This window comes from Pelecanus crispus, chromosome 17, assembly GCF_030463565.1.
Source record: "Pelecanus crispus isolate bPelCri1 chromosome 17, bPelCri1.pri, whole genome shotgun sequence".
Taxonomy (NCBI): domain Eukaryota; kingdom Metazoa; phylum Chordata; class Aves; order Pelecaniformes; family Pelecanidae; genus Pelecanus; species Pelecanus crispus.
Window position 1 is genome coordinate 6,753,547 of NC_134659.1, and position 17,307 is coordinate 6,770,853.

The 17,307-nt window shown below is 61.5% G+C and overlaps 1 protein-coding gene across 8 annotated transcripts in view; it reads left to right on the top strand.

Moving 5' to 3' along the window:
* Window positions 1–238: 238 nt before the first annotated feature.
* ATP2B4 (ATPase plasma membrane Ca2+ transporting 4) overlaps window positions 239–17,307 on the top strand; it is a 30,209-nt gene continuing 13,140 nt past the window's right edge. For 2 of the 8 annotated variants that reach the window (XM_075722432.1, XM_075722434.1), the window contains exons 1-16: window positions 239–443; window positions 4,906–5,103; window positions 5,977–6,234; window positions 7,043–7,168; window positions 7,332–7,464; window positions 9,661–9,695; window positions 11,018–11,179; window positions 11,302–11,516; window positions 11,608–11,850; window positions 11,970–12,211; window positions 12,524–12,758; window positions 13,910–14,089; window positions 14,370–14,457; window positions 14,598–14,704; window positions 16,394–16,585; window positions 16,695–16,908. In XM_075722432.1, coding sequence (XP_075578547.1) covers window positions 248–443; window positions 4,906–5,103; window positions 5,977–6,234; window positions 7,043–7,168; window positions 7,332–7,464; window positions 9,661–9,695; window positions 11,018–11,179; window positions 11,302–11,516; window positions 11,608–11,850; window positions 11,970–12,211; window positions 12,524–12,758; window positions 13,910–14,089; window positions 14,370–14,457; window positions 14,598–14,704; window positions 16,394–16,585; window positions 16,695–16,908 — 2,824 coding nt within the window. In that variant the 5' untranslated portion in view covers window positions 239–247. Of the gene's footprint in view, window positions 444–4,905; window positions 5,104–5,976; window positions 6,235–7,042; window positions 7,169–7,331; window positions 7,465–9,340; window positions 9,377–9,660; window positions 9,696–11,017; window positions 11,180–11,301; window positions 11,517–11,607; window positions 11,851–11,969; window positions 12,212–12,523; window positions 12,759–13,909; window positions 14,090–14,369; window positions 14,458–14,597; window positions 14,705–16,393; window positions 16,586–16,694; window positions 16,909–17,307 lie in introns of all 8 variants that reach the window. The other 6 variants (XM_075722433.1, XM_075722436.1, XM_075722438.1 and 3 more) reach the window with 4 other exon arrangements.

Here is a 17,307-nt window from a genome sequence, read left to right on the forward strand (position 1 = left end):
CTGTGGTATCCAGGGAGCCCTCCTCCTTCTGCGGGAGATGCACGCTGGTCGTTGCTAAGGTCGCCTCCGCGGTAACATGCACATCCTGTTTACACCTTTATCCGGAGAAGTTGGGCTCGGTTAGAGGCACCCGCTTCACCCGGGCAGCCCCCAGGGAAGGAGCCGCACCGAGCATCCCCCCGCCGGACCCTCGAGGGAGGGTGCTGCAGGAGCCGCGAGCCGGCATCGCCGCCGCCGCGCCGGCAAGATGACGAACAACGTGGCCGACCACCACCCCGGGAACTCGGTTGCTGAAGGCAACCATGAGGGGGACTTTGGTTGCTCCATGGTGGAGCTCAGGAACCTCATGGAGTTGAGGAGCGCCGAGGCGGTTGCCCGGCTCAATGACTCCTACGGCGGCGTGCAGAACGTCTGCAAGAGGTTGAAGACGTCGCCAGTTGAAGGTAAGTGGCCGTCTTACGGTCTGCGAGGTGGGACCACCCGCTCGGGTCCGGCCGGCGTCTCTGGGCTGGAGCCACGCGAGGGTCAAGCTGGAGAGGGGTGGCTCAGGTGGCTGTCTTGCGGCTGAGCTCAAAGCGTGCTCCCATTGCACCGGGCATCCCTCGCAAGCTTTGCGGGAGACGAGCCGATTTATTAAGATGGTCTTAATAATCATTTAAGGTAGAGAAGGAGGAAGAAAAAAAAGAGAAGCTTCTTCCCTGGGGTTTCCCCCAAGGCGTAGCCTGGAGCCATGTGTCCCCCGGGAGGATGGAGCGGAGGCGGGATGCAGGCAGGGGTGAGGAGCTGACGGGGCATAAGAGGGGTGCAGGGGGCTCCTCTCCGCAGCCCGGCTGCTGCCCCGCAGGTCAGCACCAGCTTTTCCCCCGTTTAATAATTGACAGCGCTAACGGCAGGGCTGCGTGGGGTGTGGGTGAAGGAGAGTGTAAAGGTTGGAGCGTGCCCGGAGAGGCGGCCGCGCTGCGTGGAGCTCATTTGCAGGGTGTGAGCATCCCGGCCGAGGGACGGGCAACGCATCCCCAAAGGGCATCGCTGCTGGGGATGGGGAGATGCACGTGGGCTTCCCTCGGGCCCGCAGGGCTTCCTGAGCAGCTGGGGGAGCGTAAAGCCTGGTTGGGTGCTTCTGAGCATCACAGGTTTGAGCGGTGGCAGTGATGCTTGCCTGTGGGTGCCAGCTCACTTTTGGGAGCCTTCGCTGGAAGGATGTCACCTCTCCTCCCCATGGTCCGGGCTGGCCTTTCCGGGTCCCCATATCGAGGGGTAGATGCTGGGGCTTCTGGCGTGGGGTGGCTGCAGGTGTCTTTGCACAACGATGCACCCCTTCCTTGGCATTAAAAGGGGTACAGGGGGGAGAGACCCCCTGCTTACGGCACCAAGGGTTTACCTGGGGCTGGGAACGGCAGTGGCACGATGCGGCCCCGCAGCGGCTGTGTGGGATGGGGAACGTGGCTGCACCTCGGCTCTGAAAACCTGTGGGTTATTATTAGTGCCGTAAGCTGGGGATTAGCGTGTTTCCCAGCTGTGAGTGGGACCGGGAAGGGGAGACAATATCGGGATGTCATTAGAGAAGGGGGGGAGTCCCGGTGGAAATACCAAGTCCAGGTCGCAAAACAATGCGCTTCGCCCTGCCAAACTGAGAGCGCGCTCCTTTGGGGTGGGAGGGGAGTGGGGGAAGCAAACCCGAAAGGCTCTGCCTTGGCCGGAGGGCTCTTGCTGAGGGTGAGGCGCGGGGCTGCTCTTTGATCCCGCCTGCTGCTTCCAGGCGCTGGCTGGCATCGCTGCATCCCGTGCCCCCAGCAGATCCCTGCCTCCCCCTCTTGCTCTGGAGGTGAGCTTTGTTGCCTGTCCCAAACCCCATCCTGTTGAGCACAGAAAGCAAAGAAAGGTTATTTCCCACAAGTTGGGATTTTTTAGGAGGAGCGAACGCTCAAGGCAGCCTGCGGCACTTTGGTCCGATCCCATCGGAGCAGGGTGTTTGGCTCCTGCTCTGCCAGGGCTGCCCCTCCACGGGCACCTACCCGAGAACCCGGTGCATGGCACGGCACCGCCACGGTGCCACAATGAGGGCAGCCCCGGCAGGTCGGGAAGCTGCAAGCCAGGAGCGTGCCCCTGCCTGACACATCCATGGGCAAAGCCTGGGAAACGGGGAGCGGGGTCCTCAGGCGGCTGCTCGCCCCGGGGAGCGCAGCGCAGGCGAGCTCAGGCTGTGTTTGCAGGTGGGATGCCCCAGCCGTGGTTTAGCGAAAGGTACGCAACCTGGGGAATGCCAGCTATGTCTTGGCACGTGTGCTGTGGGACCTTTTCCCTCTGGAAAGCCCTTTGCGGAGAGCTGGGGCTGACTCAGACATGACCCCGAGCCCCGCTCTGCCTGCAAACCCTTCCCCAGCTGGCACTGCCCGGCCAAAGCTCGGGAGCTTCGCTGGACCCACGGGCACAAGACGGGGCACTGCTGCGTGTGTGGGCACGGGGTGCGCGTCTGAGCTCCACGCTGCAATAGGCAGCCCCATGCTCCTTATCCTGCTCGTTATCCCGCTGGGATGGTGCGCAGGTCCCGCTCCATGCAGGCAGGGAGCATGTGGCCCAGGTGTCACGGGAGGAGGCTGCTGGCACAGCAGAGCCTGCCCAGGGAGTCCCCCAGACCTCCTGCCCCACCATAAAATATGGCAGCCCGTTGTGGGCAGTGTCCAGAGCGGTTTCATCCCATCCGGGTGCGTGCGGCTCCTGCCCCTCGGCGCTGCTGCTCCTCTCTCCGTGCTGCAGCGCTGGCCGTCCTCGGTCGAGCCTGGCACTGGCCCCGCGGGGCAGACGCTGGCCACCATCTCTCTGGGGGGCTGCCTTCGGCCCGAGGGGTCCCCTGGGTGGTTTGTCCTCGTAGGGCGGGATCTCTCCGCACCAGCGTTTGTTCGGGGAGTGTCTGGCCAGCATCGGTGCGGGGGGCCGCTGGGACCTGCTGCTCTGGCTCTTGCCCTAAAAGGTGTCGGCGGACCCCAACCCCTTAGGGCTCCTCCTAAAGCGGCTCGGTGATGGGATGGCTCGCTGCTGGGCGCTGGTTTTCCACCTCCTCCATCAGCCCCGTCCCTGAGCCGGCTCGGGCAGGGTGGGAAGGGGAGCGGGGCGGCAGCGGCGGCGAAGCACAGGCGGCTTCGGTGAGTCACCGATTAGCGCGTCTCCCTTCCCGGTCTCCCCTGGGTGACGAGTGTCAGCAAACACTGCCCTGACTCACCCGCTGCCGGTAGCGGCTCCCGGGGCTGCCACCTCCTTCCCGAGCCGGGGCGAGGAGCCTGCGCCGGGGGGGCTCCTTGTGTGAAAGCTTTGCTGCCCAAAAGCAACTTTCCTGGGCTGCGGTGCCTCCCCTCTAATCAGGGACCGGTGACTGCACAGGGGTTTTGTTCTCCTGCTGTCGCTTGTGGCCTCCATCCAAAATTCCTAATCCACTCCCCCATTAATTGGTTCCCCCCCAGGCCCTGCAGCGGCCCCAGCCAGGAGGGATTTGCTGGCAGCGCAGACCCGCAGCGTGTGCCTGGAGTTAGGTGCCCGCAGCTTCCGCTCTTTGCAACCCTCCCTGTGTCAGCACAGATAAATCGAAAGCCCCGCTCCTCTCCAATTGCCCCAGGAGGGTGGGGGGCAGCTCTAGGGGCATGCCCACGGGTGGGACGTGGGCTTTGGAGGAGCCAGGTGTGCAACCTCCCCTGCCCCGTGGCAGCATCCCGCATCCTCGTGCGGGAGCACGCGTGTGCCGGGCACACCTGCCCGCAGCACACGCCGTGCCTCCCTGGCCCTGGCGCCAGCGTGAGTCAAGCCACGGCAGTTAGCCATATTTTCCATCCGTCCTGTTGGAGACGTTGGGCGGGAAGCGTTCCCCCATGGGTTGGGCTTGGGGAGGCCGTCGGGGCTGGGAGATCCCAGGATCCTGCTGCCCTGCCCGGGCTGCTGTGCCAGCGCATCCCCTCCCTGCAGCCGCGGGGTGTAGTCGCGGCGGAAAGGGGGATGCGTGGGGCGGGGGGGGAACGGGCTTCATCCTGCTGCTTCCTCCCGGCTGGGATGCAACAGAGCTGGTGGGGACGTGTCCCCCGAGCGGGAAGGCTCGGTCCCCCGGGAGGGCATCGCTGCCAGGCTGCTCCAGGCACCAGAGGTGCCCAGGGCCGGGGTTTCGGCCGCCTGCCCGCTGCATCTCGGGAGCTGGCAGCAGCCCCGTGGGCCAGCTTAAGGTGGAGAGCAGGGGGGCTCAGCGCAGGGCTCAGTTAAGGCGGTGCTGAGCAGGGGAGGCTTCTCTCACCTTGGACCCCATCAGCGTTTTAATGGCTTTAATGCCCCTTTCCTCGCTCCCACCACCCCTTTTTCAGCAGCAGGAGCAGCCCTGCGTCTCCTCCACCAGCTCCCCGTGGGAGCTGGCCCGGCCACGCTGTCCCAGCCTCTGCGGTCGTGACGCATCCGTGGGGCTCGGCCGAGCTCGGAGACGCTCCTGCTGCGCCGAGTCGTTCTGCGCGGCGGCTGCTCCTCCAAGCTGGCAGGAGAGAGGGATCAGGTGGCTCCAACAGCTCCAAGCGCCGCTCACGGTGCCAGATTTACGGCTAATTTGATGCAGCATGTAAACAAGCCGGCCAGTGCCAACTGGCATTAACTGGCACTTGGGCGCTTCGCGAGGCTGCAGCACCAGGGAGAGGCGGCTCGGCGTGCTCGCCCTGGCCCACGCACGCTCTCCTGCCCGCGGTGCCGGCAGCGTCCTGCCCCATCGGCTGGGTGTCCCCTGTCCCACGGGTGATGGGAGCAAAGCCCTGCCTTGGCTTCCCCCTGCCTGCACCTCCTGCCCCCCGTGCAGGCTTGGAGCTGCTCCTTATGGGGGTCCCACCGGTGCTGGTGGGGGGCAGCAGTGGGGTTTGCCCTCATCTCCGTCTCTCCCCGCTCCAGGCCTGTCCGGGAACCCGACCGACCTGGAGAAGAGGCGGCAGGTCTTCGGCCAGAACTTCATTCCTCCCAAAAAGGCCAAGACGTTCCTGCAGTTAGTGTGGGAGGCACTCCAGGACGTCACGCTGATCATCTTGGAAATCGCAGCCATAATCTCCCTGGGCCTGTCCTTCTACCACCCTCCGGGCGGTGACAATGAACGTGAGTCCCCGGGGTCCCCACGGCGTGGTGGGGTGCTCGGTGGGGGCCCCACGTGAGCTGCCGTGCCCAGATGTGTGGGAGCAGGGCTTTGGGACAGGCGCTGTCTCCGGAAGGTCACCCGGTGGGTCCCTCCAGCCTGGTGCAGATGGAGCAGGGAGATGCTCACCCTTTAGGCGGTGGCTTCTCCCCGTCCTTGGGGTCCTCGCCGTGGTCCCGTCCACGTCCAGGGACGTGCGCTGAGGGATGTGTCTGGGCACAGCTGTCACATCATGTGGCTCAGAGCTGCTCCTCGCTGCTCCCCCAAAAGATGCTCAGAGAGACCAAGGGGTCCATCTGGTCTGGTGGCTTCCCAAGCCCCATGGGGCTTCTCTTTCGGTTTGGGCATGGAGGGACAAGGCTGGCTGTCCCCTGGTACCTCCCCCCGACCAGGGAACGATCCTCCCAGCCGTGACACCCCACGTGTGGCGGAGCGACGGCATTGGGCGGGTTTCTCCCCCCCGGCCCTGGATCTCTGTGTCGTTGGAGGAGTCAAGCAGGGGCAGGGATCTGGAGATGCAGGGAGATGGTGACTCACCCGAGGGTCACGCAGCGGAGGGAGGGCTGGGTGCTGCAACGGGAAATAGAAGCCAGTTGTCCTGGCTCTCTCAGCCCAACCTCTGCCAAAAATGAAAAGTGGAAAAAAAAAAAGAGGGGGGGAAAAACCCAAATGCCTCTAGGGATATAAAAACCCTCTCCTGAGAGCAGGGGAAGCCCTTGGACCAGCTCAGGGAGGAGGAGGGAGGAGTAACTGTCTTCCAGGCTCTGCTCTGCGTGTGTTACTCGGGGGAAAGCGAGTGTCTTCTTGTGCAAACGAGTTTTCATCTCCATCTGCAGTGTGCGGCCAGTCGACGGGCGGCGTGGAGGATGAGGGCGAGTCGCAGGCTGGCTGGATCGAGGGGGCGGCTATCTTGTTTTCGGTGATCATCGTGGTGCTGGTGACCGCCTTCAATGACTGGAGCAAGGAGAAGCAATTCCGTGGCCTCCAGAGCCGCATCGAGCAGGAGCAGAAGTTCACGGTCATCCGTAAGGGGCAGGTGATTCAGATCCCAGTGGCCGAGATCGTGGTCGGAGACATCGCGCAGATCAAGTACGGTGAGTGGAGGCTGGGGTCTGTCCCTGCGCTTTGGGAGCCTTGGCAGCTCCTCCTCTCTGCTTTGCCAGCCCTTTTGCCTTGAGGGGAAGCGCGGCTCCTCCAGGCACTCCATTTTGCGCTGTGCCGTGGCCAGGAGCAATGGGAGATGCTCCACTGCCCTTGCTGCTTGCTAGCCTGGAGCTGGCTGGCAGAGCTAAGCCAGGCCCGGCACGCAGCTTTGGGTTGCTTTAGCGACCTGCTGGTCTCAAAAGCGATTCCTTTTCACAACTATGTCCTTGTTGGTGAACATCTCCTTAGCAAGGAGGAACATCATCTTATCATCTTGGCAAGGAGATGTAGCCCAAGGGCTACACTAGGTCCTGCTCCTTGTTTTACCAGGGGGTATGCAATTCCTGTCGGGAAGGAGATTGGTCCAACATGGTGTTCATTTTCACATAGGGCTTTTCCCTTCCTCGGCGGGTGGATGATGGGATCGTGTAACAGTTTGGCTGTATCAGGAGGCTTTGGGAAGGATGTGGTGTTGATTCAGTAAAACCAGATGGGGGAAGCACCGTCTGATTGAGCAAACGTCCTCACAATGAATGCTTTCATACAGCAGTGAAGATTTTGGAGCTATTGGATATCATCTTATAATACCCATCTGTCTCCTAATACCCATCTGTTGCTTCTCCTCCCTCTAGATTTGGTCTGAGACTGAATTTTGAGTCCTTTTGGTGACGCACAAAGCCTCCTCATGGGACGGGGCAGGCAGGGATGAGCTGCGGCTGGCCGGGCTGGGGCTGACCCCCCTCTTTGCTCCTCTCCTAGGTGATCTCTTGCCAGCCGATGGGATCCTGATCCAGGGCAATGACCTGAAAATAGATGAGAGCTCGCTGACCGGGGAGTCAGACCAAGTCAAGAAATCGCTGGATAAAGACCCCATGCTGCTGTCAGGTGAGGATCCCGGGCAGCTCTCGCGTGGACAGTGCAGGGCTGGGCTGGGTTTGTGCCATGATGGAGCAGTGACTGCTCCCGTGTCCCAGTGTTGGGGAGGAGATGGGAATGGCGTGCCAGTCTTACCGTGGCCTGTCTCATCGTGGCCTTCCTGCTGTGCCAGGTACCCATGTGATGGAGGGCTCCGGCAGGATGGTGGTGACTGCCGTGGGTATCAACTCCCAGACGGGAATCATCTTCACTCTCTTGGGTGCGGGAGAAGGAGATGAGGAAAAGAAGGTGAAGAAAGGTAAGGAGATCCACTGAAACTGCTTTTTCCTTCCTTTTGCCTTTCTCCCTTTCCTGGGAAGCATCCACTGGTGTGCAACAAGCTACGCCCACATCCGTGGGATGCGTTTGCATGTTAGCACCCATGACCCAGGCAGGTACAGCGAGATCTCGAGGTGGGGGGGCGGGGGATCCCTCCCTGCTGCCCTTTCGCCCGTAGCGTGGGGATCGTGCTGCCTGAGGAAAGCCCCCCGTGCACCCAGACCTCCTCTCGCCAGCTCTTTCGGACACTGCTCCAACTCTCTCTTCTCCAGCCTGCTGCAGCCTGGAGTTGCAGGGTGGGGGTTGAGGCTCAGAGGGAAAAGCGGCCGATAGCGATGCCCCGCGGTGCCGTGGCACGGCGCTCGTTGCCCGCCCCATGGTGGGAAGGTGAGTCCTGGTCATCTGCAGGATGTTCATAGCCCACCCAGCACCCTGAGGACTTTTGCTGAAGATCTCTGCTGGCATCCCCTGAGCTCCCTGGGGAAGGAGGCGAGGCGCAGAGGATGGCAAGAGGGAGAGAAGGGGTTGCGTGCTGTGGGGTGGAGGGTAGGAGAGCAGCCAGGTGGGCCGAGGTGTTCCTGATCACGCTGCAACTTGAATGCTTTCCTGCCTCGGCTCTCATGTCTTGCTGCTTATTCCCCTGCTCTGTGCCAGCTCCGATACCAGCTTTAAAAGCCAGGAGCGGTGCAAGCCAGGCTTGGGAAGCTCGGCTCTCCCCCGTGTCCCCGCACCCCTGTTCAGCAGGTCTGGGCTCACTGGGAGCAGCCACGAGGTGCGAGGAGCTGGCAGGAGGGAGCTGCCGGCTGGCATCGCTGGCTGCACAGGTGTCCCTGCGCCAGGGAGCCCTTCCGAGAGGCGATGCCATGCGGGGAGAGGCTTGCCGGGCCTCTCCTGGCAGCCGTTTTGGCTTTGGGCCCCGTGTGCGCTGCGTTTCTCCAGCTCTGCTCACCCGGGGCGGGCGGCTGGCTCGCATCGCTGCGGTTCGGCGGCTGTGGAGCTCTTGGGGTTTAGCTGCCAGCTTGGAGGTGGGAGTACGGGGTGAGACGTGGGAACGGCACTGCTGTCGGAGCCGAGCAGCAGCTTGTCAGGTGCCCAGACACAGCGCTCGGTGTTTTCCCAGCCCCCAAACTCTGTCACCCAGCCCCACAGCAAACCCGGCTCTGTGCCCTGTGCCTTGCAGCCCTCGATTTGGGAGCAAAGTGGGGCAGGGGGCTTCACGGGCTTATCCCCCACTGTGGTGCTGGGGGGCGATGGGAGGAAGGTCTCTAAACCCCTTATCGTGCAAGGCTTGTTTAGATTGTAGCAGCCCCGTGCTCCTCGTGTTCTGGAGGCACGTTGAGGACTCCTGCGTGTGGACCTTGCCCACCGCAGACACGGGGGTCAGAGCCCCCCACTACGGGCACAGCGCTGCCCACGGCAGGGGACAAATCTGCGCCTCCTGCGTGGATCCGCTTGTGGCCAGTGGCAGCGGGAGGCAGGGAGCACCGGCGCTCGGTGCGTGCTGCACGGAGGTTGAGCTCCACTTATGGTTTCTTCTCCCCAAGGGTCTGAGACACCACTGGCACCCTTTGAAGCACTGACCGGGGTTGTAGCGGGTGCTTTGCAGGTGGGGAAGTCTGAAGCCTTAGGGCTGGGGTGCCTGGGGGAGTCGGGGAGCTCCAGAGCCTCCCCAATGCCGTGAGCTGCGGACCAAGGCACGCGTGGTGCCCGGAGGGTGACCGCAGGGTGCCGAGCCCTGCGCATGGATGCTGCTGGAGCGGTGCGTGGCCCCTCGGAGCAGGGCTGACCCCAGGCTGTCCCATCAGCTGGATGTTGAACGTGGGTCCATGTGCTCAGCCCTCCACCCTTTCTCTCTTTGAACAGGTAAAAAAACCGGAGCCCCCGAAAATCGCAACAAAGGTAACCAGCCTCTCCATCCTTTGAACCAGCACCACACTAACTACCGAGCATTCCTCCTTCCTTCCTTCCTTCCTTCTTCTCATCAGTCTGTGCTCTTTGCTGCTCCGGCGGGACTCTCGCCTCGTTGTCCTGGGAGAGGGTGCAACGGTCCCGTGACCGGCGGCCCCGGCACGGCACTGCGGTGCTCGCTGGCACCCCACCGCGGGGCTGTGCGTAGCGGGGACGGGGCTGGCCGGCTTCCCCCGTGGCCATCTTGCCCCTGAGTGGGGCAAGCCTTCGTGCAGGGAGGACAGGGCTCTCCCAGCAGCGCAGACCATTGGCAAGAGCATCCCTTTCTCGAGGCAAATCTCATCCGTGTTTACGTGAATTGCGGCTGTGAGCTGGTGGCTCTGAAGCCCCTGTGCCCCCCAGAAGCCATCCCTCTGCGGGGTTTGTGTTTGGGCACGGCTCAGGGAGAGACATGGGTCCCCTCATGCCATTCCTGGGATGAAATGTCCCACGGGGCCTGGCCAACGTGATGGTTGCACCCTCTCCTCCCATGGCCTCGACTCCGTGAGCGTCTCCTCGCCAGTGTTTCTCACACTGTTCTTTGCAGGCTGTGGAGGAAGCCCATTTCTGCACCTCTCTCTCCACCTCTCTCTTTCTCTCTCCTCTCAGCAGTTTGAGTTTCCCTCCTTCCCGTCAGACTGTGTCCGGGTGCTTGTTTTGTCCATGTCGGGTGTGTCGTAACCGTGGAGGTGTCCGATGTGGAGCTGCCCTGAGCTCCGGGGTGTCTCGAGCCATCGAGCAGCAGCAGCCGGGAAGGGACAGGTCCCAGGGCGGCTGCAGGCAGCTATGGGGCCACTGCTGCTCCTCCAGCCCCGGCAGCTGAGGCACAGCCTCTTGGGGGTCCCCACCCTCTTCCCTTCCCATGCCTCTCCAAAAATTCCAGCTGACCTGGGTCTCCCCGGTGCAGACCTTCAGCTGGACTAGACCAATTATAGCAGCTGAAAGCCTGGCTGTCTCGGGTCCTAAAAACGTGACGGATGGCTGGCTCAGGGCTGGGATTCAAGGAGCTGGCTCACTCCTCTTCAAACTCCATCCAAATTTCTAACCATCCCCCTCCATCTCACCCCCTCAGTCGCTCCCCTGCCAAGTGATTCCTGCCGAGCTGCCCACGGGGCGCTGCAGAGGCGGCACCGAGCGGGAGCGGGGCGCAGACCAGGGATGCTCATTGGGGACGGGGGGGGGGGACCGGAGCCTCTCTGGGGTCAGCCCAAAGCGCTCCCCATCTGCTGCAGGGCGTAAAGCAGCCCGCAGGCAAGGCTCGAAGAGGCCTGCCTCCACCCCAAAGCTTGGCCAGAGGGTTTCTTGCAGCGCTGCCTTAGAGGTGTGACCGGTGCAGGGGTCACATCGCCGCTGTCAGCTCTGAGGATCCTTTATCTGTGGGGCTGGGGTAGACGGCAGAAAGCTGCCCCATAGAGAGGTGGCAGGGCCCCGGGACACGAGGTTTCCATGTGCTCAGGTGCGTCTGTCGTCGGGAATGGTTCTTGTTCTGGGTTTTCTCTCTCTCCCACCACCATCTTTCTCAGTGGTGTCCTACAGGTTTTCCCGGTCTCTCTCCTATTCACACGTGGTGTCTTATTTTGCCCTGGGCTGTAGCTAAAACTCAGGATGGTGTGGCCTTAGAGATCCAGCCCCTGAAGAGCCAGGAAGGGGTGGAAAATGAGGAGAAGGAGAAGAAGAAGGTGAAGGTGCCCAAGAAGGAGAAGTCTGTGCTGCAAGGGAAGCTCACGCGCCTGGCAGTCCAGATCGGGAAGGCGGGTGAGTGGCGGTGGCCCGACACAAGCTGTCACCCCAGAGCTCTTGCTGGAAGCATCACGGGGAGAAGGGGCTGTCCCCTTCCCCTGCGTCCCCTCACCTGCCACTGTCCCTTTTTCGCCCAGGGCTGATCATGTCGGCCATCACGGTCATCATCTTGGTGCTGTACTTCGTGATCGACACGTTTGGGGTGCAGGGGCGGCCCTGGCTGGCGGAGTGCACCCCCATTTACATCCAGTACTTCGTCAAGTTCTTCATCATCGGTGTCACCGTGTTGGTGGTGGCTGTGCCTGAAGGGCTCCCGCTGGCGGTCACCATCTCCCTGGCTTACTCCGTGAAGGTGAGACCACGATGCAGCGGGGCTGCTGGGGGCATGATGGGGAAATTCACGCTTTTGGTTCTGACCTTCTTGGTCATGGTGCCTGTTGCAGAAAATGATGAAGGACAACAACCTCGTGAGACACCTGGATGCGTGTGAGACCATGGGCAATGCCACCGCCATCTGCTCGGACAAGACGGGCACGCTCACCATGAACCGCATGACCGTGGTGCAGGCCTATGTGGGGGACACCCACTACCGCCAGATTCCTGACCCTGAAGCCATCTTGCCCAAGATCCTGGACCTCATCGTCAACGGTGTCGCCATCAACTCCGCCTACACATCCAAGATCCTGGTGAGCTGGAGAACCACAGCCTCGTGTCCTCTGGCCTTCCCACCGTTGACCGTCCCTGCAGCTCCCATCCTGCCGTACCCAGGTTTGACATTGCTTTTCCTTCCCTTTTTCCTCTCCAGCCACCCGAGAAGGAAGGCGGGCTACCCCGGCAAGTGGGGAACAAGACTGAGTGTGCCCTGCTGGGTTTCGTGCTGGACCTGAAGCAGGATTACCAGGCTGTGCGGAATGAAGTGCCGGAGGAGAAGCTCTACAAGGTCTACACCTTCAACTCGGTGCGCAAGTCCATGAGCACGGTGCTGAAGAACGGCAACGGTGGCTTTCGCATGTACAGCAAGGGAGCCTCCGAGATCATCCTCCGCAAGTAACCGTCTTCCCTTGCTATGCCAGTCCTCTCCCTGTCCTGTGGCCTTTAGGCTCTTGATGCACCCGCGGAGCTGTTTTGGAGGGCTGTGGGGTGAAGGGTGAAGTGGGGAGGTAGCTGTCAGGAGGTGCTGCTGTGCAAAGTGTTTAATTCTCTTAGGGTGGCTTTGGTAAAGCTGTAGGGAGCTGTGGGCAAGGGGAATGCCCCTGTTTTGCAAATGGGGAACCTGGGTGACAGGGCAAGTGGATCGCTGAGCCGGCAGCCTGTGCCACCACCGGTCTCCCTCACCCTCCATCCCGGTCCTTGTGGTAGGTGCACCAGGATCCTGGACAAGAACGGAGACCCTCGGGTGTTCAAGGTGAAGGACCGGGATGAGATGGTGAAGAAGGTGATAGAGCCCATGGCCTGCCATGGGCTGCGGACCATCTGCCTGGCCTTCCGTGACTTCCCTGCTGATCCCGAGCCGGACTGGGACAGCGAGAACGAGATCCTGTCTGACCTGACCTGCATTGCTGTGGTTGGGATAGAGGACCCTGTGCGGCCGGAGGTACCGAATCCCAGCTTTCCCTGGCTGTCCTCCACCCCAGCCCCATTCCTTGGGCCAGGAGCCCCTTTCCCTGCTGCTCAGGACCACGAGCCACTTAAGAAAGCACAAGGAGCCTCCTCTGCATCCATCCCTGAAGTGCCCCACGCTACCAGCTCCCTACTGCTGGCATTTCTCTCCCATACCTGGACAAAATGACCTGGTGGCAGGGTGTTTCCAGCCAACCTTTCCCCCCAGCTGCTACCGGGGATCTGTGCACAAGCCAGACTGGTTCCAAATGCAGTCAAAAGGTGCATGGAGACAAGACATAGGGGTGACAGAACGGTGTTGGAGGAGGGCAGGGCTGATCTAGCTGGTTCCTCCCTCATAGCTTGCTGCCCTCCTCTGCCTCTGCCACCGGGGTGACAGGCAGGCAGCTGGGCTAATACAATAAGCCCTCTGATACCTGCCTCTTGATTACATTTTGGAGCTTGCCCCTGCCCTCCTGCCTTGCTTGCATCTTTCCTGATTAGATGTTCAAGTATCTGGGTCTGGGAATTGCATTACAGATGCCCTGTCTGCACCGGCTCTGGAGGCCGTTGATTCAATTTGCTAATTTCTCACTAATATCCTCTTCCTCCACTGCTCCGTAATAGGTAAACCCATTAGTGCAGCAATGTGCTGCCGGAGCGGTGCGAGGGGGCGGACAAAATGCCCCCGTTGTGATGGATCACCGGGCCGGGCCTTGGCGCCCAGCACCGCGGCGTGACGGGGAGGAGGCAGCGAGGTTGCCTTCCCCTTGGGGCAGGGGCTGGAAAATCTCATGCTGCCTGTGCCGGAGGAGCTGCTCCGGACACGCACGCGAGTCTGGCTGGAGCCGTGGCGAGGGCAGGGGGCTGCGGCGCAGCGGCAGGCATCCTCTCCGGTCCTCGCACCCCAGGGATAAACGGCTGAGCTGGTTCTGGGGGGCAGTTTTTGGTTCAGCATCTCGTCCCCAGTGTGAGCACCGAGCTGAGCTGCTGGTGCATGCAGGTGGGCTGCTGGTCCGTGACCCCACCGGAGCCCTTTCCAGATCCTTTTAGGGAGGATGGGAGAGGAGCCGCCTGGCTCCTGAGATACCCAAGCGCTCCGCCCTGCCCTGCCTGTCCTCCCCCAACTCTGTCCCCGTCCCCCAGGTGCCGGACGCCATCCTGAAGTGCCAGCGTGCAGGGATCACTGTCCGGATGGTGACGGGGGACAACATCAACACCGCCCGTGCCATCGCCACCAAGTGTGGCATCCTGCTGCCAGGGGAGGACTTCTTGTGCCTGGAGGGGAAGGAGTTCAACCGGCTCATCCGCAACGAGAAGGGAGAGGTGGGAGAGCAGCCCCTGGGTCCTGCTCTGCAGTGGGTGTGGGTGGCCTCTCCGACAGCCCCAGCAGTGTGAGGTGCTGAATCCTGCTGGGTTTTCCTTCTCTCCTTGGATAAACGCGGCTGGTCCCCCCGCTTGCCGGGATCCTCAGCCAGCGCAGCTGCAGGGGTGCCTGGGTGCTTGGAGGCGAAGGCGCTGTGCCCCATTTGGGCTTTGCTTTCTGGTGGGGCAGAAGGTTTTTGGGGGGGTCCCTGCCCTTTCTCACATGTGCCTTGTCCTGCAGGTGGAACAGGAGCAGCTGGATAAGATCTGGCCCAAGCTGCGTGTGCTGGCCCGCTCCTCCCCGACAGATAAGCACACGCTCGTGAAAGGTGAGCGCCTGCCAGCTCCCCCGGCGCTGCCCCTCACCGAAGCGTCTCGTTCTGCTCCGCCCGGGTGCTTTTGCCGCGTAATCTGTGCCGGGAGCCTGCCCCTGGGGCTTATTTTCTCTGAACTGCTTGTCCCGTTTCAGGAATTATCGACAGCACTGTTGGTGACCAGAGGCAGGTGGTGGCTGTGACCGGGGACGGCACCAACGATGGCCCAGCTTTGAAGAAAGCCGACGTTGGGTTTGCCATGGTACGGACGGGCGGTGGGTTTTCCCCGGGGGTGGCCTTCGCTCTCCAGGGTGAGAAACTAATGGCACACTTGGTTATTCTCAACGCTTAAAACTATTTCTGGACCAGCGAAACTCTCCTCTAAATCTACAGGATGGCTTAAAAGGAAAAAAAAGAAAGCTTCTTTGGAGGTTTGATTTAATTCTCATGAACTCTGTAGGATGTTAGCGAAAGGCTGATGGGAAGCAATCCTCTGAGAGCCTGGCGTAGGGCTGGGCTCCTCTGGCCCCCCTGGAAGGACTGCGTCAAGCTGAAGGTGACACGGTGCTTGCAGAGTACCCAGAGCAGGGTCCTGCCTGGCCCCGGTTTCTGAGCCCTGGGGTCCGGGAGAGCTGTGGGAGCCCAATAACTCAGCGTGACTTGGTTTATCCCCGCGGTTCTTCACCCAGGCTCGTAACGGGCAGCCCAGGCTCCGAGCGCGGTGCTGGCACTGACTTGGGGAGTTGGTTTACGATGAAGAACTCTGATCTCCTGGTTTGCTGCTTTTCTTTGCCCTGTCCGAAAGAAGCAAGAAAATAAACCTGTCAGTTTTAAAGGGTTTCCTGTGAATTGTTTAAGTTAGGTACATGAGCAGGAGACACTGGGTAGAGCCTTCTGAGCCCATGTAGGGAGCTTTGAGCAAATGAGAAATTTTGGGGGAGTAGGGGTTTTTCGGAAGGTGTTAAATATCCAAGTGCAATTCTGGAGCCTTTAGGATGAACAGCAGAAGGTGAGTTCTGTCTTCTCTTGGGGACCATGCAGCAGGGCTCCTTGTCCCCCTGTGCAGGATCAGACCCTGGCCAGGCACCGGGCTTTGCTGGGGGCTGGGCACCGGGGCTGCGCTGCCCTTGGGTCTCCAGAGAGCCGGGATTGAACGGCGCGTGGGCTACCTCCGGCTGGGCTGCCCAGCCTGCTCCGAAGCTCATGCCCTGCCACAGCCCAGGGGTTCCCGTCTGAGATGGGTCTTGCAAATCTGAAGAGAGCTTCTCTGGGGAAGCACCAGGGAAGCTGCTCGTTAAGGGCATCGCTTTGGTGCATTTAATTACTGCAAAGAGAGCGCCTCTGTGTGCCAGCGGTGAGAAATGCAGGGAGCCCAGCTCCTGCGGAGCAAACTCTGGCTGGCTGAGATGCTGCCGGTGACTTTTGGGGGGCTGCCGGTGACTTTTGGGGGGCTGCAGGCAGCCCTGCTCGCTGCGGGGCTGCCATCCACCTCGGACGGGGCAGAAGGCACCGGGGCTTTGGGCTGCTGAGCTCGCTGTCTCTCATCTGGGGGTCCCAACCCTCACTTGCAGCAGAGATGCCCAGCCAGGGATCCCCGTGTTCCCTGGCATAAGGAGGAAGCTGCCCTTAGAAGCTGTTTTCCAGCTTTGCTGTGCTGTGGCCCCTGTCTGGGGCACTCACGGTGGCAGGCTGTAAAGCTGCCGCTGACTCTGGAGCTGAGCTGGTGTCTGTTCTTGAAGGCTTCGCTGCTTTGGAGCCTCCTCTCTCTCGGGTGCGTCGGTGCAGCTGCAGCAGGACTCGCTGTCAAAGGCAGGACTGGCACTGGCTCCTCTGGCTCCGGCGGATTTTTTTTCCTCTCGGGGCTGTTTCTGCGAAGAAGCGGAGCTGGGCAGACTGCGAGCGTGGAGCTTGCCCCGTGACTCACCCCATCGCTTTCTCCCTGGTCCTTAAGGGCATCGCAGGCACGGACGTGGCGAAGGAGGCTTCAGACATCATCCTGACGGATGACAACTTCACCAGCATCGTCAAGGCGGTGATGTGGGGACGCAACGTCTACGACAGCATCTCCAAGTTCCTGCAGTTCCAGCTGACCGTCAACGTTGTGGCCGTCATCGTGGCGTTCACGGGCGCCTGCATCACGCAGGTACGGGGCCGCTGGGCTCGGCAGGAGGAAAGCCGGGGCTCCTGCGAAGCAGGGAGTGAAGAGAGGGTGGTTTTGGTGGCGTGACGTGTTCTCCGCCGTCTCTCTGCAGGACTCTCCCCTGAAGGCTGTCCAGATGCTGTGGGTGAACCTGATCATGGACACCTTCGCGTCCTTAGCCCTGGCCACGGAGCCCCCCTCTGAGTCCCTGCTGCTGCGCAAGCCGTACGGCCGCAACAAGCCGCTCATCTCCCGCACCATGATGAAGAACATCCTGGGACACGCGGTGTACCAGCTAACTATCATTTTCACGCTGCTTTTTGCGGGTGAGCTGTGAGGCCCCAAGACATGGCGGGGGGAGAAGGAAAGGGGCAGAGTCCCAGCGCTGCCTCGTGAGCCGCCTTTCTTCACCAGTGTTGGGGAGCCTTGTTCTCAGCTGTCACTCGGTGACCACACGTTGGCCAGGACAGAGCTTATTTAATGGATGGGCAACAGAGGGGTGTTAAGGGAGAGGATTTACATTGAGGGGGTGGGTCTGCTCAAGACCTCACTGGGTGCAGAGACAATTTTAGCCAGGCCAGCAGATTTTCAACGTTTTTAAGGAAATAAGGGTTCAGTGGGGCTAGCATGGGGGACTCCGGCTGGGTAAAGGGATCTTCAGCAAGAGCCTGGGATCCTAATTCCACCTCCACCAGTGCAGAGCAGAAGCAAGGAACAGGATCTCA